At 33.6% G+C, this 25,994-nt stretch overlaps 1 protein-coding gene across 5 annotated transcripts in view; it reads left to right on the top strand.

Moving 5' to 3' along the window:
• The window catches only part of LOC125073808 (IQ motif and SEC7 domain-containing protein 2), a 175,099-nt gene that overhangs the window by 140,500 nt on the left and 8,605 nt on the right, over positions 1 to 25,994 (top strand). For 4 of the 5 annotated variants that reach the window (XM_047684867.1, XM_047684870.1, XM_047684869.1 and 1 more), the window contains 14 exons: positions 13,257 to 13,435; positions 15,995 to 16,139; positions 16,805 to 16,894; positions 17,608 to 17,825; positions 18,250 to 18,370; positions 19,204 to 19,333; positions 22,403 to 22,499; positions 22,762 to 22,912; positions 23,238 to 23,385; positions 23,844 to 24,038; positions 24,180 to 24,397; positions 24,670 to 24,850; positions 25,043 to 25,252; positions 25,560 to 25,697. In XM_047684867.1, the coding sequence (XP_047540823.1) occupies positions 13,257 to 13,435; positions 15,995 to 16,139; positions 16,805 to 16,894; positions 17,608 to 17,825; positions 18,250 to 18,370; positions 19,204 to 19,333; positions 22,403 to 22,499; positions 22,762 to 22,912; positions 23,238 to 23,385; positions 23,844 to 24,038; positions 24,180 to 24,397; positions 24,670 to 24,850; positions 25,043 to 25,252; positions 25,560 to 25,697 (2,221 nt within the window). The remainder of the gene's footprint in view (positions 1 to 13,256; positions 13,436 to 15,994; positions 16,140 to 16,804; positions 16,895 to 17,607; positions 17,826 to 18,249; positions 18,371 to 19,203; positions 19,334 to 22,402; positions 22,500 to 22,761; positions 22,913 to 23,237; positions 23,386 to 23,843; positions 24,039 to 24,179; positions 24,398 to 24,669; positions 24,851 to 25,042; positions 25,253 to 25,559; positions 25,698 to 25,994) is intronic. The other variant, XM_047684871.1, reaches the window with a different exon arrangement.

Raw genomic sequence — 25,994 nt, 5'->3', positions numbered from 1 at the left:
GCGAAACCTTTTTTAAAAGTATACGATCACATACATCGTTCCTTGTATTCGTTATTGTATAAAAGAAATTTAAGTAATATTTCTTACTTTTCGACTAAGAGCATCGTTGATCACCCAAATAATGTTAAACACAAATTTTCGATAAGATTAAAATCTTCTACCCACTGTGCAATCACGGGGACTCTATAAAACTGAGTTTTATTTTTATTCGTGCAAGTTTTTTAAGTTTAAATTTTAATGTTTCAGTATTTTAATGAAACATCCCCAACCTGACCTAAAATCGTTTTAATTGCGGCCGCCTCGTGGAAAAACCGAATCCAAATTTATATTTATATGCTAGGATATTCTAAGTTACATTTCCAGTTGTTAAAGCTTAAATGTTTTCATGTTTATAGTGATGTTTCTATATAGAATCTAGATTGACTAATAGTTAGAACGCGTGATTAATTATTATCGAAGATGGCGAATTCGAAGCGGTGTGATTTTGCCAGATGAAAATCTGCCACATGCGTGTTCAATAAGTTAGAAATATTCTTCTCTTCAAAATAAGGGGGGGATAATCTTAATGAGACATTTACAAACTGTACTTAGTACCTAGAGCAAAATGTTTAATCACATTTTCATTTCGTATGGTATGTTATGAATGTTGTGTACTTATTTAATTTTTATTTACATAAGAATTACTAACATTATGTCCTTAAATATATACAAATATGAATTAAAAATAGTTACTACATAAGTCTGGACCGCGTGGAATGGTGACAAGAAAGCTAGCAGCATTTTGAATTGATATAGTTTAATGTATAATATGTACATTCTTAATGTTCCTTTTTTAAGTTAATAATAATAAATATTGTAATGTTTCAACTGGTTAGCGAAATTTATATATGAATTTTAATAACTTATCCAAATGTTATAAGTGTTCCCTTTGAGTTCCCTCCCGTTCTAAAAATAATGCTGCAGAGTTTAAACCGTAGCATCGAATTTTCAACGTTGGGCATACCGCAAGGTTCTATTTTGGCTCCGCTCCAACAAACATAAGTGTGTTACATATAAATTGGCGACCGGTATAGCGAGGGCGAGTGAGTTGCGAAAAGTCATTGTTAACATTGATTTTAATTTAACATTAGAGCACTAACAAGCCAATTGTGTAAAAGCGATTAGTTGAGCTCATTGGTCGAGTACGGTGCGGTAATTAAGCGTTTGATTGTAGATTTGATCTAATTGGTTAATATTTCTTACGCCTACGTTTGTTGGCGGTTGTGATCACTTACAAAATTTATTTTGGCTCTTTGTATATCTTATGGTATAATTAGACGGACGGGCAAATAGGCCATCTGATGGTAAGCCACCTCATCCCATAGACATTACGTTAACGTTAGACGTTACGTTTACCATGAGAATAATATGCTCCATTATTTGGGCTTCATTACTTGTAAATACAGCTAGTGCATATAACGTTGCATCTAACGGTAATACCACATCAAAAAGAAATATTTTCATTCATAATATAAATAATAATGATAATAAACCGCTAACAGTAGCATTATACAACGAAAATTATAACATACATTTTGCTTCGATAATATTTAAATTGTATAAATGTTCTGACGCTAATAATTGTGACGACGGAAGAGTTACTTAATATTATGCAAACAGTGAAATAAACTAATAAAAGGCAATTAACATAGAAACAAATGTATAATTTAAATCATATTAACGCCACATTATCATATAAAAGCTAATATATACCGAACCGCATTCATTTGATCTTCAAAGTAAACGTAAATAGCTAGTATACAAATACGGATCGAAACGGTAAATGGGAATGAGCGAAATCTCTGTAACATTACCTCGGATTATATCTGATATTATTCGAAAGTTATACTGTTTGATAAATTAACTTAAATTACGTTTTCAACTCTGAGAACTGATTAAAGGATGGCTTATCGTCGTTATAATCGAAAATCATAAATGTTTCGAATGATCTCGATAAACAATTCGGCTTGGTAAACATTTTAATGACTTTATTCCAAAATTAAATGAAAGTCGAAACTCTTTATTAAATATAAAAACAATTTTACTTATTGATTGTCAAGAAGGAAAATGAACCAAAAATTCGGAGAGACGCTCCTAAGACCTGAGAAGAACCTTATTGGAATTATGCAGTATTTCAATAAAACTCTTGTTAGATAACTTAATGAAGGCGATTTATATTAGCTCACAAGTTACATTACATTTATATAAACAAAAACGAACAATTCCACTAGCGGCACAAAACAAAAAACGACTCACACGTTCATGAAGGCAGGAGGCAGGCCGCAACAACACGTTTACAAAGATACCTGTGAACTATTTTATAAAATTTGTATTTTATTCGACAAAACGGCAAAATTAATTTTGGATTTTTATACTTATAAGGCTACAGGTCCGAGATCCTCAGTTCAAACTTCTTCGTGATTGGGTTTTTCAGTTTAGTGATTTCCAATATCAGCTCGAAGTTTCATAGTTAGCAGTGTTTAAGCTTCTATTGTTTACATATGAATGGATACTTAATCGATCAAGCGGGTTCGTTATAGTTTGTATGGTTTTTATCGAAAGATAAACAAAATATATCTGTCTAAAGATTTTTGTATTGTTAAGTTTTTAAGTAATTATATCCTACAATGGTCCACCGTTGGTACCGTCGTTACTTCTGATTTTCCATAACACAAGTGCTTTAGCTGCTTACATTGGGATCAGAGTAATATATGTGATATTGTCCAATTATATTAGATTATTAATAATGTTTCATTAAAATAATCGTCTTAATCTAGACTAATTCTGTCTGTATGTCTGTTTTTAGACCAAACCACTAAACCGAATTCTATGTAATTTGATAAAATTGACCAACCCCTAATACACGAGCGAAGCCGCAAGCGACAATGAGTCATATATAAAAAGAATGCTTTTATAATGAATTGTTGAGAACATATTTTCGTTGAAACAAAGCGAAATCGAAAAACAGCGAAACGTTTCTGCGCCATACTTTAGCAAATATTTTCGCTGTAAACTCCCGCGTGTATTTGTTGTAAATTTTCTAGTGGCATTGAAATATAAATTTTATTTTGATTTATAAAGACCTAGTATTGACACGTGAATACCGGATCTCGGTTTTTAAACCGGACAAGTACATCTGTATTATCACATTGTCAGTGGAAACTGAACAGTGGAAGGAAAAGCTATAGTGCCATAATGATACTTTTGGAAAATGAATTTTAAACCATAGTTAGTAAACCTCATTTCCCAACAGTACAATTTTGGCGCTTTAGCCATTCTTCCTTTCTAATGATGAGATAATTGTGTGTTTTATAATTCATATCATGCTCTGTTAAAGAAAACATCGTAAGGAAAGTTATATGAAGGATGAAATTCTATCACATGTGTATCAAACCATATTGAAGAAGCTTCAAATATTTTCATTAAGAGAGCTCTTTAACGCAATGTTACTTTACTTTAATAAATATTGTCTAGTTTTACTGCTGTACCTACATGGTATGTTACATAAATCAATGTCAACTATTATAGGGTGTCTGACAGAGATAGTAATAATAAGTCTATGGGACACTTCGAACCAAAATCCTAACGAATATTATAAATGCGTATACTTTATTCCAACCACAAGAGATAAGCCAAATAAACAAAATTTGACAGCAAATTGACGCGATATCATTGGTCGAGAGCTTGACTAATCTATGATATTCACTATGGATTTGCGAAAAAATGGCAGTTTGAAAGTCGACGAAACTGTTATCGATATTTTAGGGTTAAAATTAAAGTGGAAATCAGTGTTATAGTGTTGTATTATAAATAAAGATATATTAATCATAAACTCTTAGTAGTGCACAATATAGCTGAGTTATTAGCAAATCGCATGAAATACGTAAATCTAAGGTTTGTTTACCTTTTTTCCTACTTCCATTAGAATAGGCTATGAAAGAATTGATTTGTTTGTCCGTTACGTTTTACGTCTAAACTAGTCAACTGATAATTGTGAAACTTTTCACATATAAGGGGACATAAAAAGACTGGATACCTAACATCTTCCCCCCTTTCCAAATAGCGGACGTAAACTTATACATTAAAGCCACCTTAAAACGTAGCTCTGTAACTCTTGATCAGATATAATATGTCATTGTTTGTATGCTTTTTCTCACTATATTTTACTATATGTATTTGACATATAAATTAGTAAATGTTACCGTGAATTCCCTGCAATAGAATTCGCATTTAACTTGTATTCCAATTTAGCTTTCCAGTTTTTGGTATGCTAGGTCGAACTTCACGTGGGCGTTCATTGCACGTGTATTGGAAGGCTACCTATATACGGTGAACTATTTCATTATGACGGTTTCAATTTGTAACAGAACTGTAATTAACTGAACCAAAATTTCATAACGAGTTTATTGCTAATGCTCGGGCTATACCTTTGCTGTTTTATTTAATAACATTAACGTAACTATAACATTTAAATTTATCTTTCTTCTTATTGTCTCGTTCCGATCCGTAAGTGAAGATCAGGCGTTTCAATCCGGGCAAACACAACTGAGATTACACGTGCAAATTAATCTCGTCTTTATCGGGGAAGGAAACCATCGTTAGGGTAGTTGCATGTAATTCAGCATCAAGCTGGAGTTGAGCTGCTTCGTGGATTAAGCTCTTAATTAACAGGAGAGGTTACTATAGCCCAACTGTGTACTAAAGTCACTTTTGAATCGTCACTCACAAGTAACGTATGTATTGTAATAATTAAGTGTTATATTTAAGTCATTATGTTTTTATTAATATGTCGATTTTGTGTACGTTTATATTTAAAGAAATATCGAGTTTCTTCTATAAGTGAATTACCCTTATCATTTTAGACGTTGTTTGGAATTAATTGTCAGTTCCTTCGTTTGGAGTCTCTAGGGCAAGTTGTTACTCGTTGGAAGTTTATGTTTATGCAAATGAACAGATGCAATTTTGTAAAATATTTTTCTAGATATTATATAATCAGTTTATTAATAATAAAAATGATAGACATCAGCTATGATTAACGATAAAAATAACATAAAGCAAGTAAAAATTAACTAAATACGTTAAATGAAGTAATGAGTTGAAGAATTAAATTTGTGTAAAGTTAAACTAATCTCTGTCGGAACAATTACTGTTATAGTTATAACAAACTATATATCGTCAGTGTTGCAATAATGATAGCGATTCATGCCCCCCATTTATTATTTTGAGAGTAGATTGATAAGATACTCGGCTTTGTGCAAACCTGTCTGGATAGGTACGACAGATATTCAGCCACCAAACAGCAATAGTGTTGTTGTGTTGTGTGTGTTGCGTGATGAGTAAGCCACTGCAACAGCAGCCACAATTGCCACTTCTAATTAGGCGTCAATGTCTATGGGCGGTGGTGACCATCAGGTGACCCTTTTGTTTAACTTGACTGACTTTTATATTTCATATAAAATTAAGTTAATCTATCTAATCCAGGAGCAAGTTGCTTTGCCTAATACGTGTAATGACGCTGGCAATTCAGTTACATTGTAAGATAAATTATAGCCGGCCTAATTTTAACAACGACGTTCCGTTCTATTTCCTCTCTAAACACTATTGTATATCTCAGAAGATCAGGTATTATATTATTCAAATTGTAGTCTGCGGTGGTTTTCGCGAACTTTCTATAAAGTCGTGACTATCGCTTGATAATCGCGATGCTAAATATTAGTACACGATACGACTGTGTTTTCTAGACACGTTCCGTAAATATTGCTTATAATATATTTTCATTTTTATTTTAAAATAATTGATAATGAAGAGTTTTATTTATAGTTTAATTTAGTTATTTAATAAAGATTTCTTAAAAAAAACTGTTTTTCATCTTGGGAAGATGAATGCAAGGTACAGAACTTGTTACAGAACGTTTAGTTTAAAGTTTGTTGTTCGAAACTGCAAGGTGAGGTTTCAGCTAAGCTGGTAAACCTCCTATTTTAGAAATAGGCTTTATTAACGGTTACAGAGATTTCAGTCTTAAGACGTTTGACTTTAGGAGTATATTTGCTTGTATATTCCGTCTTCGACAATAAACCTTTAGTGATAATGCCTCTCCTTATGTTTCATTACTCCCTGGTGTCGTTATGTTAGTTGAACCAGATAAAATATGTGAGGCTCACTATTTCTTATCTCACCTCATGGTTATCGAGCTGCAGTGCGGTTCTGTAAGAATTCACTTCGTATCTCACTTGTGAAATGTTAACAACTAACTTACGGTGATACAGTTTGATACATTTTGATACGTTGATACTTTGAATTTTATAACTATGAATTATGATTATAGTCAATTTCGCATATCACCTTCTGACATTTAACACTTGTGTTTTGTGGTGAGTTTCGAGTTTCTTCTTACAGAATACTTGTATTTACGCGAATGTCGTAATGTGACTCACATTTCATATCGATAGAGTTTATAGGGCAGATAACCACGCATCCAATCGGCCAGATATTTCAGATCGTACGCTAAGTTACATTTTTGGTATACAGTGCTGCAAAAAAAAAGGCACAGCATTGTGTTGTGACGCGGTCAGTATTGTTGCTTATAAATATATCTAACCGTCAAAATATGGGTAGGTACCCAGAATATCTAGAATCATAAAGTATAATTTTTTATTGTTGTAAATCTATACCAAGTAAACAAAAATTTTACAAGTCGGTCTGTTTGCTCCGTAACCGCTGAATAGAAACGACTTAAATTTCCTCCGTCAAAACATGTTTTTCTTGACGTAACCTCAAATATTATACGTGTTTACAATATTCCACCGTGCTCTCAAGTTAACTGTTTGTTTTATCTACAATAATAAACCGTGATCATAAATACAGTGTGCGGAGTTTTTCTGATGTACAGTTTTTAATAATAGCAATATAATCTTGGGTCAGAATCGAGATTTTAAACTTAATTTATACACATGGAAACATTCAAATTCATCTACAATACCTAAATTTTTCTATAAAAAGTAGATATAAATAAACGCATGATTTGATTGATGTAAGCTAAACTGAATTAGTTTTGTTGTCCATTTAAAGTTTAATTAATCTTGTAAATAACCGTGAAATGATTTGTATCATAATTAGTCTTGTAAAATAATGTCTCAAATGTGATTGTACTTTGGACCTTCCTTTATACTTTTTTTAATAGTAACAACCAACCCAAAACTGACAATTTGCTTCTAAAAATGGAACAAAAAATGTTCCTCAGAACTATAATTTTCTTCCTAATAAAGTTTAAACGGTTCAAAAAAGGATGCTCGCTCGACCGCTCGTGGTCATTGTCAAGGAAACGCCATCGTTCTGCGTCGGTAAACGCGAATGAATGAAATAACAATTGCATACCATATTCGGTCACTGGCAGGAGCTACGAGACTCGCGATTCGCTAGATAAATTTTATGTTACCGGCCAGTTTGTTGGCAACCTGAGCTTTGGAGTAAACGACATACGGCGTTTCAAGTGTGTTTTGAAAATCATTTTCTGGATTAATTTTCATGTGTTTAGTTTGTGTTTTTGATTCGTGGTGCAGTCCCCATGTGCCATACGAAATTCGTAGAAGATTACGTGCCAATCCTTCTCTCTTCGATAGAAGGGCCTTCTCTCACCTTTGTCTTACTTTTCCACACACATTTAGAGGTGATTACTTACAATATATAATTCAATACGCATAATATAATAAATATCATATAAAAATATTAATGAATATTTAAATGATAAATGATTTTGTGCAAGGAATAAAGTTTCAACAACACATTATTGCATGTGATCGAGTCAAACTGTTCTCGCCTTACGGTAATTTTAGTACGCTCCGACGGACATCCTACTGACATATTATCATATGTACTGTTAGATGATAATCGCTCGTAGCTCATTAACTTTCTTCACTATACTATTGAATTCGAATTAGCTTCATAAACAGGTTAGATATTACACACGGTAATAGTATACGGCGACATATAGAAGTTTTACGTTGTTGGTACTAAGAGATCTTTGAAGGTATTTGGCCTATATCATTTTGAATATGTTGTTTTCTTTTTAATTAAATTGGTAGGCGTACGAGCAAATGGTATACCTGATGGTAAGTTGTCACCACCGCTCATAGACATTGGCGCCGTAAATTGAAACCATTGCTTACATCTCCAATGCACAACTAACCCTGGGAACTAAGTAGTCACGTCACTTGTGTCTAAAGTGACACTGGCTCACTCACCCTTCAAACAGAAACGCAGCAATACCAAGTATTGCTGCTTGACGGTAGAATATATGATGAGTGAGTGATGACTTGGTACAGGCGTATACAGATCGTCACCAGCACTATTATACCGGCAAACAGCAATAGTTTGTTTGCTGTGTTCCAGTTTCAATATAAAGTGGGCCAGTGTAATTACAGGCCGAAGAGGCATCATTCCGTATTTCGCGGCACATTGACGGTGTAAGGATATCATCATACACTAAAGATAGACCATATTTTCCAAGTCTGCAATAATGGTCTGGTAAATATGGGTACTTCATTTTTTTATATATATATAGATAGCGAATATCAAAAACCTGTCGAGCAACAGAAGTAAATAGGTTACCCTAAATTGATAAACCTACAGACGAGCGTTAAAGTGTCAGCGTGCCGGAGACGTAACATCGTGTGTTACACGCGAGATGCGTGTAACAAATTTTAAGTCAAACAAAACATTTACTGATATATTTCGGTTACAAAATGAGTATTTCGGTGATACGCGTGTAACGTAGAGATGGAAATTATTTGATATATTTGCTACCATTTTTCGTATTCTGACGATGTTTATTCAAAACGTTATTAACATAAACCCATTGTAGTTTGTGTAGCTATTCGATGGTTTAATTTGATATTAATTACTTGATAGTACGAATTGTTTTTCTTAATCGTAAATGTACGTAAATACGTGTATTGTTTAATGTATTCGTGGATATAAAAAAACTTGACTGTAACTGGTTTTCTGATAGTCGTAATGAAGTTGATCGTGTATTAAATTGAAATTGTAATTTTCTTTATTCAAAATGGAAGCATTGAAACAAGGAAAAGATAACATTAATACTCGGGGAGATTCGTTGAAAGAAAGGGGCGTTTCTTTCCGAAAACAATATCGTAGTATCATAGTTTTAAATGTTAGAAATTAATTAAAAAAAAAATCATCAAAATCTTACACTCGGGATAATGATGACTGATATCGCATAATGTCTTTCGGCGTAGGTACCTATACAAGTAAGGTATCCGACAATCATTACCTTCATTTGAACGCTTTCTATCTACACCGATTAAACTTGTAATTTATATCATTTTGATAATAATTTGCTCCTAAATGTAAGGTACAAAATATGCTATCATTTTCAAAGTAAACTCAAACGTAGTCATTAGCGTAATCCGTTTAATTTATGCCAATAAACCGGTATTTCCTGTTCATATCTCCTGAAGTTACATTTTCACTATTATCATTTCCCGGAAATGAAATTGAAATACAATTTACGCCGACATTTATTCGATTATTTCACTAAAAATGTCTGATGGATGTTTGAAACTAGACTGAACTTTAATAAGTCCTAAAACATCACTCAAAAATTACCTTTTTTAAATATAGTATTTATGTACCTCATATTTTGATTAGTCCTCCTAGATAAATAAGTAAATCTTCGTTAAACATTTATTGAATAACAATTGTTTTCATTGAGGTTTGCCTTAAACACTGATCAAAGGTAAGTTAACTATTTTGACGTCAATCGAACGGCCATTGGTTGATGACAGCTGATGACGCAAAACTTGACCAATGAGCGCTCAGATTGAAGTCAATTTTGTTAATCTTTGACCAACGTTTCAGAAACTAGATATTACATAATTATATACAGATAAATTTTATAAGTAACTGTTGTACATACCATGTCCGTGAGGAAAATTAGCGAAAATGATTTTCCCCCTTGTTTTATATACTTTTTATCATGTAATAAATAAGAATATTCTTTGATTTATTAAAAGTTAAAGATTTAAATAATGTAAAAGTCGCAATCTGAAATATTGCTTGAACTCCAATCTGTTTAATTTTAAAGATTATGTTTTTATATTAAAGCTAATTCCTTATTTATTAAAATATTTGTACGTGACTCATGTGATATGAAATAAAAATAAAAAAAAATTTAAGATACCGTATCTAATGCTATCGCTTGTTTTGACATTTCTTTGAACATTTTAAAGATCTTCTTATCTTTTTTTTTATACAATATGTCGTCCAACTGTTACACTTTTCGAAGCGGATCGATACTGTAGAGGTATTCTGTAAAAAGAAACTCGAAACTCACCGAAGGACAGGAGCGTGAAATGTCCGAAAGTGATATTGATTATAACAATTATGAATTTATAGGAAACTTGTATCAAATATCAAAATGGCGTATTGTAGGTTAGTTGTCATTAATTTCATTTTTTACAGAATTGTACTGCAGTGTTCGATTTTCTGTACGACCTCGTTGACATAATGGACTATTTTTGAAGTTCCATATCAATTAATTTTAGTATGAATCAAACCAAATAAAGCTTTATTTTTTATGAGCTAACCGCCTAGACTTCGTACGGGATCAGTTTATTGAAATGATATGATATAAACATAATTTATACCCAATAGCACTCAGGAATAATGTAGGTTTTTACCAGTGAAAATAAATTAGAATTCGATGATTAGTTCCGAATCTAAACCTTTACATACAAACAAACAAATCTTATCTTTATATTAGTATATAATGTCAATTAGAGTTTTTTCTCCTTTTTTGTAACATGAATAAAATACATTTTTATATATAAATATATGGTATATATTGTCTGAAATCCAGTTTTTAACTCGGCTATACAAAACTGACTTAGACGCACAACGTTATGTAAAAGTAAGGTTGTCGCATTTTGCTTAAGTCCATGCTTTGAAATAAAAAGTCCCTCCATTTTCATACGGTAATAGTATGACGTGTTTATTAAAACTGTCTAACAAGCTGAAGACATCATTTAGGTCAAAGATTACGTTAGTAATCATTATCGTGTCAGCTACGAACAAAAATACGTCTAAAGGAATACCATTTGAAAGCCCGTTGACCTAACCTACATACGAGAAACTTGACAGTTCTTCGAATCTGTTCCGTCTTTTGATATGAAATTAATTAAAAAATATATCAAGACTGACGTCAAATATTTGCCTGCATTTAACTAACTTTTAGACTTGCTGAGGCTATGCTAACTTTAGCTATCGAAACTCTTCCAAAACGAACTAACGAACTTCAAATACCAGAATTACTTGAATATAATTTTTAATTTCTTAGTTAATATGTATATATTTTATATAAATTAATTTTAAATTTGATATAAAAGTTCAAACTCAAACTCAAATTCCTGTATTCAATATATAAGCATTATACTTACTTATTGATAGTCAAATTAAACACTACCACCGGTTCGGAAAAGGAAAAACCCCGACCTGAGAAGAACCGGCGAAACTCAGCGGGTCTTTTTTTGGTCAATCTAATTAAGTACATATATTGAATATGAATAGAAAAAGCCAGGAGGTTGCATTTCAAACTTTATTAACGTAGCTGAAGTTCTAGCGCTGCTGAAATAAACCACCCTTAGTGATTATTTTTTTTCTTCTAATGAATATAGATAACGGGACCATCTTCAAAATATAGTCTATGAAAAGATTAAGTTAGACTCAATTTGCGATCGATATATAAACACATAAATAAGAAGCCGAATCGGTAGCCTCATATTATTTGTAGTCCGCTAAGAATCAGGTCGCAATTAAAATCATTTTGAATATAATATTTTCTTGGCTATCATTCCGTCGCTAAAAGCGGATTGCGGTAATGAGATCGCATATTACATCGTTGGTTGTATATATTTTTTTATTGTATGTTTATTTCTGAAGTTTATTCTAGTTTAATTTATAACTGATCTCTATGTACATAGTATAAAACAAAGTCGTTTCCCGCTGTCTGTCTGGATTTTGTAGAACTATATATATTATATAATTTTTATCAATAAATAGAGTAATTCAAGAGGAAAAGCTGAGAATTTCCACTTATTTTTTTCGCAGGAACAAAAACAAGGATTTTTCTGTTTTTTGTGTGTTCTTCAATCTACTAATCCGGACTAATAAACTTCTGAAAAACTCATTCAACGGTTTTCCAGGATCTTCTAAGGGAAATGCTTCAGAAATAAACAAAACCATTAGTGGTACTACTTCTACCTAGTAGACGTAACGCCGTGTAGGTGACAGTAAAATATCTTCTCCCGGAAAACTTCAATATTTTGTTTCGTTGTATCTCGTTGAACGTTAGTGAACCAGTAAAATAACAGACATCGGTGACAAAATCTTTGCCCAGTATTTGATCGTTATTTAATATCAGAAATCAATCGTTTCAAAATTACTGGATTCAGTGTAACGAACTGCTAATTTCGACGTGCGATCCATCAATGCTACTTTGATTATTGTAAAACGTTTTTTATTTGGGATTTCTTTGAATTATACTTCTCAATGTTAGAGTACACAAAATCAATGTTTTTTTTTTTTTATATTGTTAACCGGAAATTATTATTTTTTATAAAAAGTTGGTTTAGAGCAAAATTCATGTAGTAATTCCAAAAGTTCGTCCGAACAGACCACTGCAGACGCGCTGGGACTTTGTTTTATAATGTGTACTTGTTAGAATACATTTGAATGCAAATTCCTTTGAAAATTCCAACGGAACGTTCGTGATGTAATATTTGTTTAAGGAAACTAAAACCGCATTTGCGATTCTATGAAGTATCTTGAAAACTGTCCAAATGCAAATTATCTTATCTGAGCAAAGAGTTTTAATTGTACAAGTATCTGATTGTTCGATTGTGAATTGATTAATAATATTAAATAATCATACAAAACTAAAGCACTTCCTTATCATTTATCCTTATATATTATTCGCGCTCATATCTTTTTTCTTTTTTTTTTATTGTCTTGGCGAAGGAGTATTTTTGAATTTGACTCGGTATTCCGGGATCCGGCTTATGTTGTTCTTAAAGATCTTCTAATTTTAAAATTTTAGATGAATTGCTAATTAGCTCGTTTATATTTAACACAATTAATTGGTGTGACGTGATAATTTGATGTTAATGAATTTATACTTATATACATTTTTCTTTTCTTTCTAGCTTCTCCCAAAAAGTCGACGAAGAGGAGGGTGGTGGTGGGGTGGCGTTACATCCACCGGACGGATTTTACTCTCATCAGCACAGCATACACAGCGGACACCATGCTCATCAATCGGAGCCTGACCGGGGCTATATGGAGGGCAATCGATATGTCACAGCTGTACACCGACCGTTACCTGGTAAGTGTCCTTCCTCCTTTGCATATACGGTACATTTTTCTTGGAAAACTTATGTGACACGCAAGGTTTTCAATGCTTTTAGAATTCTTAAGAAATATCTTCAGAATTCGTTAAAGTATGGAGTCGAAACTGATCATGGTGCCTTTTCTAGACTAAAGGTTATAAAGTAATCTGAATTACAAGAGACTGATAACAGTGTTTTCTTTTGCTTCGAACACGTGATTTAGTACATCAGTTTTAAACTATCTACTTCATCAAATCTAAATGTTTGTTATTTCATCAAATTCGGTTCAGAGGATTAGCCGTGAAAGACCAACAGACAGAGTAACTTTCGCATTAATAATATTAGTATAGAAGTATAGATTATTATCAACAAGCCATTATTAATAATGTAAATAAAAGTAAATAATATAATTTAATGCGAAACGTCAATTCTATATTTGGACTATCATGATTTATTATCAGATAAAACTGGTTTTATCTGGAATATTTATATAAGCTATGTAACAATTTGATATCATAATGTTTATTGTATAAATAAATAAAATTCGTAGTAATTTGAAAGATTTTGTTTGGTATGTTTAAATAATTTAATCGAATTAATTTATTGCGGTTGACAGAGAACTTATTGTTAATCCATAGTTATTTATTAAATTGTTATTAGTTAAATTGGATCTTTACACATATTATTAATATCAATCTCTAAGACAAAGTCGAGATGGAGAAATCGTGAATCTTGACCGAATATAACGGGTTCAAACCCGGACAAGCTCCACTGAATTTTCATATGCTTATTTGTGATTATATAATTCTTCTCGGCGGTGGGAATTGGAAATTTTATAACTATTTATAAATTCGTATATTAGTTATATTATAAAACTACTATTGATGTCAGGATAAAAAATAATTACATACCTAACATTTTCTCATACAAAAAACAGTGTATGTATTTATTTGGAAGGGCCTATATTTTTTAAATTAAACCTTACATTTCAACAAGTTCGTAGCTGTTCGTATATATTTTTTTTTTTATAAAACGACAAGAGCAACGGATTAATTAGGATTAAACTCGGTCGCAACTCACAATTGTAACTCTCTAAAACTGCTTCAAAGTAAATTCCTCCAAAATGCCACGAATATCAAATTTAATCCTCGTTTAAGAGCAGGGGAATGTGATGAGGCCGTGTAACAGTTGGGTCACTTTATAATGTTAATTGCGACATGAATATTTATTGTAGAATCTTTTTTTTTTATTTATGATTTTTTTAAATTCGGTTGTTATGTGTCACGGCAATGTTTAAAAATATTGTGATTTTCCCTTGGTGTTACCATCTCCTCAAAACGACCTTTTACCCACTTTAGAACATGTCTAGCCTATTTCAATGGAAATAGGAAGAAAGATAAACATACCTTCGGATTACGTATTTTCATACGATTTGCCAATAACTCAGCTATATATTGTACACTACTAAGAGTTTATGATTAATATATCTTTATTTATAATACAACACTGTTACACTTAACTACTTATTACCACTTTAATTTTAGTTACACAATTCCTATAACAGTTTCGTCGACGTTCCAAACCATTTTTTCGCAAATCCATAGTGTTAATCATAGATTAATCAAGCTCTCGACCAACGATATCGCGTTCATTAGCTGTCAAATGTTGTTTATTTGGCTTTTCTCCTCTTATGGTTGGATTAGAGTATCCAAGCTGTTACGTGCTACCTATTTTTATATTGGGTAACGGTTTTATAATTAGTAGTATCAACATTTGTTTTTAGTTCTTATTTATAAAAGTTGCTTAGCGGGTGTTTAATTCAATGCTAACTTTTTCTTTCGAATGTGAAATCAATAATGACAGAAAGAGATATATCTATATTTATCTAAACACATACATCCCGCACAATTTCCTCGTAATGAATTGTATATTTGTAATATGTAGAAATCTTTAAGTAGAATGTTTAAAATATGTTGCCATTATTCTTAAATGTTCTGATTTCACTTTAGTTTTCTTATTTAAATCTCGTCGTGTTTTGGAATGACTACGATCAACGTAAATATTTATAAAAACTTACGAATATCAATATCAACGTCATATAAAATACTTTCTTTTGAAAAAAAAAGGCAAAAACTGGCCATTAATAATAATGCCTGTATACAATAAGCGTTAATAATAACTTATGCAATAGGTATTATATAAAGTTTCAGGTCATTTTTCTTTAATTGCTGAGACAAAAAATGGATTAATATTTAAAACTAGCTGTGCCCGCGACTTCGTGGGCGTTTGAATTTAACAAAAAAGTTATTGTTGTAGCCCAAGTTACTCCTTATTACATCAACTATCTGCCAGTGAAAGTCCCGTCAAAAATGGTCCAGCCGTTCCAGAGATTAGCCGGTTTACAAACAGACAGATAGACAAACAGACAAAAATCGTTAAAAAAATTTGGTACATGTACCGTGTATACATACATATGCATTTATTAAAAAGCGGTTATTTTAATATTACAAACAGACACTCCAATTTTATATTAATTAATACGTTTCTGTTTCCAGCACTAAATCACTCCAACTCGTCATGCTCGTCGGCGTCCAACGCGTCGACGGGCGCGGGTCTATGCGCGGGCGCAGCGGAACCTGCGCCGCCGCTGTACATCGCCGCACCGCCAGAGGGCTTCGGGCTGGCTGTTCATACCAACAGGTAAAATGACAAGATATGACAAAGTTTAAAGTTAAAATGTACATACATTTACGTGTTTGGTTTTATTGTAAATACAGTAGTGTAAGGAGCTAATTAATTTTTGAAGATTAATAAATTTCAAGAAAATGCATGTTCATGAAAATGAATCAACAGATGTTTTGAAAGGTATATAAAAAACGATTTTTTCGTGAAGTGTAAATTTCGTTTCAGCAGTAAATAATTTACATTCGCCAATAATGTATTTAAGAGTTTTTTTTTTTAATTTAAATTCTATTATTTTTTAAACTAGCGATACGCTAATGCATTTTTTTGTATATAAAATCCGAAAAGCATCCAACAATAACTTTTCGTATAAATCCCGAAGGTTTAGCACACATTAATCTTACAAGTCTGTGATTTATGGTAACTTATTAATTGAAAACACATGTTTGGTCCGCCAGTGAGAGTAATTCTTAACTACGGTTAATGTTAGTAAATTGTTTTTGAACATAATTTACAATTAACGCTTGATTTACGATGCCATTAGCGTTATTTATAATTTTTCTCTCGTTTCGTATCCATATGGCGACGATATTATAAAACTCGTACTGCTGAGCGGGTTTGCGCAATTTTTTTCACAGGAGAATTAAGTCACTGACGATATTTTTGTAAATCTGCTTCCATAGACGGGGCACAGACGTTGGAATCATTGGCACGGCAGGAATAACGCAAAAAGATCCTAGTTTGCCACAAAAACGGGGCAAATTGACCCGAGGGTATGTCCCCTAACCTCAGGAATGCGTTTTCAACCTAAAATCCTTAACACACCAAAAAAAAAAATCACCCTTATCACTCGTCCTGTCGTTGACGATCACAATTTATAGTCCACCTAATGATTTGTTATAATTTTATAGTCCATTCGACTCTAATCCATATTGAGCATGATAATAAGGTCTACATTCGAAACCACCACGCCCCTATTCATTTAATATTCTACTAATCCATCGGCATGTTTGAAAATTGACGATTAATGCTTACTCTTCTATACATAACATTTCAGTCTGCGATTTGTATCAGTGGAGCGTCGAACGAATTACTCATCAAAGTAATATCTCACGGTAGTCTCTATTAATCTTGAACGTAATCAACTTACTACTTTCGATTTCGCATGTGCGTTATTGATATTGTCTATCGTATTCATAATCTCTTGTTTAATAGATTCGTTATCACAATGAGTATTCGTATATCAATTTCATCAATTTCGAGCTCTTTCATTATCTATTAGGTAAATCGATCTATCACAAACACTACCTCCTTGATCTGGTCTTCTGTTTAGCCTTTCCTACCGCCTTAGTCGGTTACGTCGTAAACACGAAATGCAACACTAAAAATCAATCGAATTTATTTTTATTTCTGTAGAAACATTTATTAGTAATAACGATGATATTTGAACGTATTTGAATGATGATTTTTTTTTTTGTATTTTCAGTCGCTATGAAATGTCCCAAGATCTACTGGACAAACAAGTCGAAATATTGGAAAGGCGATACGGAGGGCTCAGGGCTAGGAGAGCAGCGGTGACGATACAGAGGGCCTTCAGGAGGAGGCAACTTTTGAAAAAGTTCAGCGCGATCACAGCTATGGCGAAGGCCGCCGACTCGAATGCGAGGAGACTCCAAGATGGCTCCGACCATCTACTTGTAAACGGTGATTAAATATTATTGGTTATATCACGAAATGTCAAATAATTCTCTCTGCACACTATTAAACTAATGTATACCAGTTAATATTAAAAGTACATTTTAAAGAGGTTATATCATTTTGGCGCCAAATGTAGATAAGTGACATGCAGTTTACAATGAAATGAAATCAAAACAAAACCTGTCATGGGTTTAGATATTCCTAAAAAATCTTTTTAATAAACGCGAAGTTTCGCGTGAGACTCACTAGTATTACTTAATAATAAAGATGACCAAGTTTTCTTCTTTCTTCAACTGATCTCGATAATATCAAATACATAATCAATTTTGTTGCTTCCATAATCGATAAGATTTCGAAAAGGTGGCAGTGCTCGTTTCTGTATTGCATTTTCGTTTCTCTAACGATATATTTTTCTTAAAAATGTTTTCAGGCAATGACATCTACGCGAACACGCTAATGCAGAAAAGTCCGGGCAGCGCTGAGAAAGTACTCGCGCTATCGAGACCGATGCGTTCCATGTCTTTACGCGAAAGGCATGATATTGACATGAGGTATTATTCAACTTTATATATAAAGTAGAACACTCGTTGAACAGCTGTCTCGGAAAGAGAAATAACATCTTATAGTCATCTTATCGTCTTATATTGACAGGACTAAAGATAAACAAACTTTGACTTTGAATTGGGATGACGTCATTAGCCCTGGATTAAAGTCTATATTTTATGGATTAGCGAAAAACTGGCGTTTTGAATGGCGAAGCTTGTATCGAAACATTGGAAATCAAAATCAAGTGGATTTAAATGCCTAAATTTAATTGCATTGCATTATAATCAATGAATAATTATAGAGTTACTCAGTGACTACTGAGTTCTTGTCGGCACCGTCAAGTTCTCGATGAATCTACGTTCCAATGCGATGGTAGCTTTAAATTTAATTTAATCATGTGAAAAGACTATTAGAATTTATAAGAAGATTTAAAAAGGCTCATAAGCCAACTTGAAGAAAGTTTATTTTGATTTTTTAATAATAATATTTATCTGAAGAAACGTTTATAATATTTAATAAAGCAGAACTAGAAGCTAACCCCATGGAATATGTAAATCTAAGGTTTGGTTATCTTTACTTCTGCCATTGGAATATTGTATATATCCTGTGGTGAGTCTTATATAACGGTGCAAGAAGTGGCTTATATCTGGTACCCACCTAATGTCTATGAATGAAGGTCACTAATTGCCATCGGTTCAGTTAGTCCAATACACTGATCAGATTTCCATAGTTCACCAAAAAGCTGAAATTACTAAACAGCTTAACCGTAATACGCAAATAGTCTTATAAATTATCTTACTTATAAATGATGTTAATACAATCCTGTGTCCGTTTTCAGCAATCACATGCCGCTGGACCCTCAAAGCGAAGTGGAGGCGATGGTGGCCCGCGTGCAGCAGTCGGCGCACCAGATCCACATGATAGCCTCCGAGATACCGCCGCATCACCGCGGCGACGCTGACAGCGGGGTGCGTCCTATTATGATTAAGAATAACAGAGAGATTTATCATATAAATTATCACTGTTTGAAACGCTACATTAATAAAAAAGTGAATTGATATTTTATATAACCAATAATCTTAATTTTACTATTTTAGCAGAACTAGTAATCAATTCAATGTGTTTTTTATTGACTTACAAGACAGTAAAGTTTGACCTTGAATTGACATGATATCATTGGTCGAGATCTAAAATAATCTTTCATATTATTTTAGTAATATAGGACGAGCAAATCGGCCATATGATGGTAAGTGGTCACCATCGTGCATAGACACTGGCGCCGTAAGAAATATGATCTATTTATTACATAATCAATACGCTACTAACCCTGAATGATATGTTGCTTGTGCCTGTGAAGTTACACTGGCTCACTTACACGATGATATTGAGTATGGCGTTTGGCGGGTGACTTTGTGATGAGTGGGTGGTACCTACCACCACCAAATAAATTCCGGTGCCCTATATGTTGGGCATCGGCGAGGCCCACATTCCAACCCCCTGCCCCCTATTTCATGTGAGGGTAAAGCGAATAGATTTTCCAGCGAGATAAAAAAAGGCTTCGAACGTAAGAACTCACTCTCTAGTCTCGTCGTATAAACTAGCTATTGGGCTTAGATGTAAAATAGTTTGATTATGAGTCACCTTAAAACATTGCAAACACAGATTATTAGGCTTCAATTGTTTATTATCTCTAGTAAAAATTATCGCTGTTGTTGTTGTTATGCTTATTAAAAATATGTATATACATTTTAAGTTATCATTAAATAAATGATATAATTAGATATACGAGAAGTTACTTGTTTATAGTATAATTACTGCAAGGATACATTTATTCAAGACATAATCTAAATATTTGAGCATTTATTTATCGCGTACGACCGATATTCCGTACCAAGGGCAATTACAGTATTACATCCATTCGAATCTAGTCTTTGATCACCTGTAATAGCAACGATAATGGCTTGTTAGGGTTTTAATTATTTTGATTATAGTGATATGGACTTCGCAAACGTACGTAACAATTTTTATCAGTCATTCGCGTGACGATCACGTCAAATAACGTGCTGTGTATTATATTTATTGCAAAATGGACTATAAAACGAAAAAAGTGTTAAAGAAAATCTTAAGGAATAGTAATTTAGTAATTATAAACAGAGTAACGAAAATTCGAATGTGGAGGGGAGGCACGAAGATGAACTATGACGTGGGTACTTTTTTTTTTAATTAAAAAAATATTGTAACAATATAAACACAAATGAAGGTTTAGGTTAGAAATGAAGGTTGACTGTGTTTTTAAAATAATTTCCCTTTGAAAATTAAAATAATTTTACAAATTACTGAAACCATAACATTCATTTAATTTTTGTAAGTCTACGTGTTTGTCTTTTGTTTAATCTTCAGAGGGGGGGGGGGATATATTTATTTAATTATATATATAAATCAATAAATATGAATTTTAGAAATCCCACGGAATAGGAGGATCGTTGTTTTTTTTCAGTTATTACAATACTATTAGGTTTTTGGATTTATAATTATTATATATATTTAACTATAATAAGTATAACCGCGAGACACATGTAGTATTGAATATTTTGTTTTCTAATAAGAATTAATAATTATGCATCTAAGCGTCAATAACTCGCAGGATCGATCCTGACCCCATGGGCTATATGGTATCCACTCCTAACATAAATGATAAGCTTTTCCTTAAGAAAATACAAATTCGTAATTAAATTGGGCCATTGCTACTTATTCTTTATATAAAAAAAAAAGATAATAAAATTTCAATATTAGTACTAAGGTCCAAGTGTGTCAATTGCAAACGGAACAAAGCTATAATTAGTTAATGCAACATAATAAACGATTCAGTATTTATTTGTTGTATATAGTATTGAACGCGGTTAGTACAATTTTTTCTCAGTATATAAATAATGACTCATTGAGCGGGTAGATAAGATGTCGTTGAAAAATTAGAGGGTGAATCAAATCTCAAAAGTTTTCTAAAATATTTTCGCTGTATTCTTTTCATTGCGAAAGGATCTTCTCAAAGTTCCAAGAATCTATATTTATTGAGCCGTGTATCGGATTATCACTAGAGTAATAGAAATTTCCCCAAAAACGACAAAATTTAATTCTCAAGGTCAGGTCTCCTTATAGTCAGGAATTCCAACCAATTTATTTAATCATCATAACAAATTTATGTTATCAAACTATAAAGTTATTGAAGTAGATAAATAGAAATTAATGATCGTACTAACAGAATAATAATGGCAACACTTATTTTAGTATTTTAATATTATTTCCTTATTTATATTTTATTTGAGATTAAGTCATCTCGTACCTATTCATTCGCTCATGCTCGGTTATTGTCTTTTGATAAAATTTAATTCATATCTAATTATGCCGAGATAACATTTTGTATATGAAATTAGAACATCAATTTATCTGTTTTTATTTACTATAAAAATATTTATTTAAAAAAAAACGCATTTTTAATATGGCGTGTGGGGTTTGTTGGGTTTTGAACCCAGTTTCTGGGGATCTTTAACCTAATTAGCTAGCCACTAAATCAGGGAGGAGGTTATTACTGCACGAGGTTTATAACAATACTTACCACATAAAAATACAATAAATTTATTTCTCATATGTATAAATTTATTTATATAAACTGTAATTTGTATAGACATAGTGTTCGTGCCTTTGGCGTATAATTTTTTTTTTAAATATCGTCTTGTAGTTTTATTTTGTTTTTGGTTTCTGATCGGAATGGTATTCGGTCTAACTATTAACATTACTATTTGATGGTAAGGTTTATTAAACTCGTCTGGGGTACCCACTCATCATTTAACCAACCGCTGATCAGCACTACTTGGTGGCACATTGGGGATGGTAGAAATGGTTAGAATTTCTAGCGCCAATGTCTATAGGTGGTGTTAGCTACCAAGGCATACTGCCCATATAACTGTCCATTATAAATAAATAAAAAAGAAACAATTAGTCATACTTTGCAATGTTTAATTTTGTTTATTTTTTTTTAGGTATGTAGCTGTTCAGTGAGCGGCTCCGTGACGAATATCTCAACTTCCTCATCCCACAATGAATCTCTACACAACCATCAATTGTTAAATAATTCAGGTGAATATTTTATTAAGTTGGATACTAATTTGGTTGTGTATTATCATTAAAATGTTAGCAAGCAAAGTTTAGATTTTGCTTTTCTATTTTTGAGTCCGTTGGTTTAGTGGAAATTTGTAATAGAAAGGCGAAGATAAAGCACTAAATAATACAGTTCTTAGTATTACGTTTTTGTATGGTTCACATACCTGAGCTATAATATTCAGTAAAAGCAGAGTTTTTTTTGTGATTACTGAACTGTTTTAATTATTATTATTTCCAGGTCCCATATACGGTAACCTGCTTTCGTCAGGCGGTAAGCCGCTGTCATCACCCACCGCTCGTCAGCAACAGCAGCTCGCCGCGATACAAGCAGCCAACGCGAGACGGCATCCACCTGAAGTACCAAAGAGGACCAGCAGCATAACACTCAAGTATGTACCTTATAGTCTGAAATATAAGGTTCAAAAAAGCTCGCAAATGCGAACAAATTTAACACCAATTTAAAATATTAGTTGTATAAAATAGACACAACAATTAAGATAAATATTTGATGTCGTTAAAAGTAGTTTAGTTTGACAGTTTGTGACAGTTTATTTCGAAGATGAAATTAAGTCCATTGGAAATAGTGTCATGAACGATTTACTTTTACTAATATAGCTGATGTTATGATGGATCAAGGCGCATAAAGTTATTTATGGCTGTTACTTTACTCAATCATATTGTGTCTGACCGTGTCATCATGTCCCCCCCCCCCAGCGCGGAGAGCCCGGTGTCGCTGCGGCGCGCGGAGTGCGTGGGCGCGGTGGTGCGCGGCGGCTCCATGTCGTCCGTGCAATCGTCGTCGTCCTCCTCCTCGCAGGAGCACCGCCACCACTACCACCAGCCCTACCAGCCGAGGGCGCCCGTAAGTGTCCCTTGTAATACTATTGCTGTACCTGGGTTACTTTATGAGCGTATGATTATAATCTACACTAATATTATAAATGCGAAAGTAACTCTGTCTGATTGTGATTGTTTGTCAGTTGCTCTTTGACCGCCAAATCACTGAAGAGAATTTGATTAAATTTGGTATGAAGCAAGCTTGAACTCCTAGGAAAGGAAAGGTACTTTGTATGCCTCATACCTGACGACCAATCCTGAGCGAGAAACGCGTGCGGAGCCGCCGGAATTAATGAATATTATATCATTACGATAAAAAAATATTTCCATTGTTAAATATTTGAATCGTATGAAGTAAAAACAGGAAACTATATTTATGTTAATTTATTTTTTGATTTATTGAGCGTACAGTATTTAGTCAGATTAGTAGGACAGACAACAACACATAAATTTTAAATATGTAATGGACTTTGTCGTTACCAGGAGCCTCATATCCACATCCAAGAGCAGCAGTTCCAGCAACACGCGCGCACGGCGTCGGGCACGCTGTACGAGGGGGAACGGTACGCGGTGTGGAAGAGGCAGGAGGCCCCGCCCTACTACGAGGCTCCTCCCCCCGCCACCTGCTGCCGACCGCAGCACGACCACCACCCGCATACGCACCAACAGCCTCTTAAAGTAAGCACTTCTTAATCTTAATTGAAAATGATTTATTTACGACTAACTATCCTACTTGTCCTGCTGCGATTTTTGAAGCATTTTATATTCGTGGGCCAGTGTATGAGTAAATACTAAGATGAAGAATCTAATTGTTTTCAGGTATCAGAAACAGTCCGTAAACGTCAATATCGAGTCGGATTGAACTTGTTCAATAAGAAACCGGAGCGCGGTATAGCTTACCTGATCTCCCGCGGGTTCCTCGAGAACTCTCCCCGAGGAGTCGCCAGGTTCCTCATCACGAGGAAGGGTCTCAGCAAGCAGATGATTGGGGAGTACTTGGGAAATTTGCAGAGTCAGTTCAACATGGCTGTTTTAGAGTGAGTCGATATTATTTACTATTGGGCATCAATTATGCTTTGAAAAAGGATACCTAATCCTTAATATATATATACTATATATAATTCTACTCACATTCACTTACTTTTTAAAGATTATTATCAAGATCCACTAACGTAGAACTTGATCAAGTAAAATTTTCTCTTATTAGTACCCACCTCACCGTTTAGTTAGCTGAACGTGTTTTTTCACAAAATAGATATCAGTCGGTTTCTATGGCGTTAATTTATATATTATTTATTTATTTATCTAGATGTTTCGTGAACGAGCTCGATCTGTCCGGCATGGCAGTCGACGTCGCTCTACGTCGATACCAAGCGCACTTCCGCTTACCGGGCGAGGCGCAGAAGATAGAACGACTCGTCGAGGCCTTCGCTAGAAGATACTGTGTTTGCAATACTGACTTTGTGCAGAGACTGCGTACACAGGATACGGTATATATATTTATTCTGATTCCTCTTTGTTTTGAAATTTACTATCTTTTAAAAGTTTTTTTTTTTTTTTTAAAGATTTGTTTTTGAGTTATACCAAATAAAAAAAATAGTATTTTTCTCGCTTGTCAAAGTCACTATACTTTGAGTAATTTTTCACGCACTAATTAAATATTACCGAACTTTCTCCCTCAGATATTCGTGCTAGCGTTCGCAATAATAATGCTTAACACGGATCTACACACTCCGAACCTCAAGCCCGAGGCTCGCATGTCCCTCGACGACTTCGTGCGCAACCTGCGCGGTATCGACGACTGCGGAGACATCGACCGGGACATGCTGGCCGGGATCTACGACCGGGTGAAGGCCAGCGAGTTCCGGCCGGGGAGCGACCACGTCACTCAGGTAATAACACGCAGTTTTGAATGAAACAATTATGAACTTATCATAAAAATATTAGATTATAGATTCCGCTTACATTATTCTCAGACTACATTCACACACACACGTATGTTTCGAGTTCACTCGCACGATAGTATGTCTGATTAAATAAAAAAATATATATCCGACGATTGATATACAGGGGTCCGTTTTGAAGATCCATCAGTCGTATGGTTTAAAAACGTTAGCAACAGACCCGTTTAAAGCGATTCTCTGATTGAGGACCTTCAGTGTGAATTATAAATAAATTAACTGAAATATATTTTTCCAGGTGATGAAAGTACAAGCTACCATCGTCGGTAAGAAGCCTCACTTGGCTCTGCCGCACCGTCGCCTGGTCTGCTACTGTCGGCTCTATGAAATACCCGACATACATAAGAAGGAACGTCCTGGAGTCCACCAGAGAGAGGTATCAATCTATATTTAATCATATAATAAACTGCGGGAGTATATAAACTCGAATGTGAGTGTGGTTTATCTTACATAGGTCAAACAAAGAGAAGCATCGGTACTAGGGTCAAGGAACATATAGGAGATGTCAAAAATAGGCGTTCTTCAAAGTCTGCAGTCTGTGAACATGCTCTGGATAAACCCAACCATTTTATTCGATTTGATAAACCACAGATCCTCGCTAGAGAACACAGATTCATTCCTAGAATGATACGCGAGGCTATTGAAATTCAAAAACATCCGAACTTCAATAGAG

Source organism: Vanessa atalanta, chromosome 25 (assembly GCF_905147765.1).
Source record: "Vanessa atalanta chromosome 25, ilVanAtal1.2, whole genome shotgun sequence".
In the NCBI taxonomy this organism is placed as follows: Eukaryota; Metazoa; Arthropoda; class Insecta; order Lepidoptera; family Nymphalidae; genus Vanessa; species Vanessa atalanta.
Note: the sequence above shows the minus strand (reverse complement) of the source record. Positions and strands in the feature narration are given on the sequence as shown.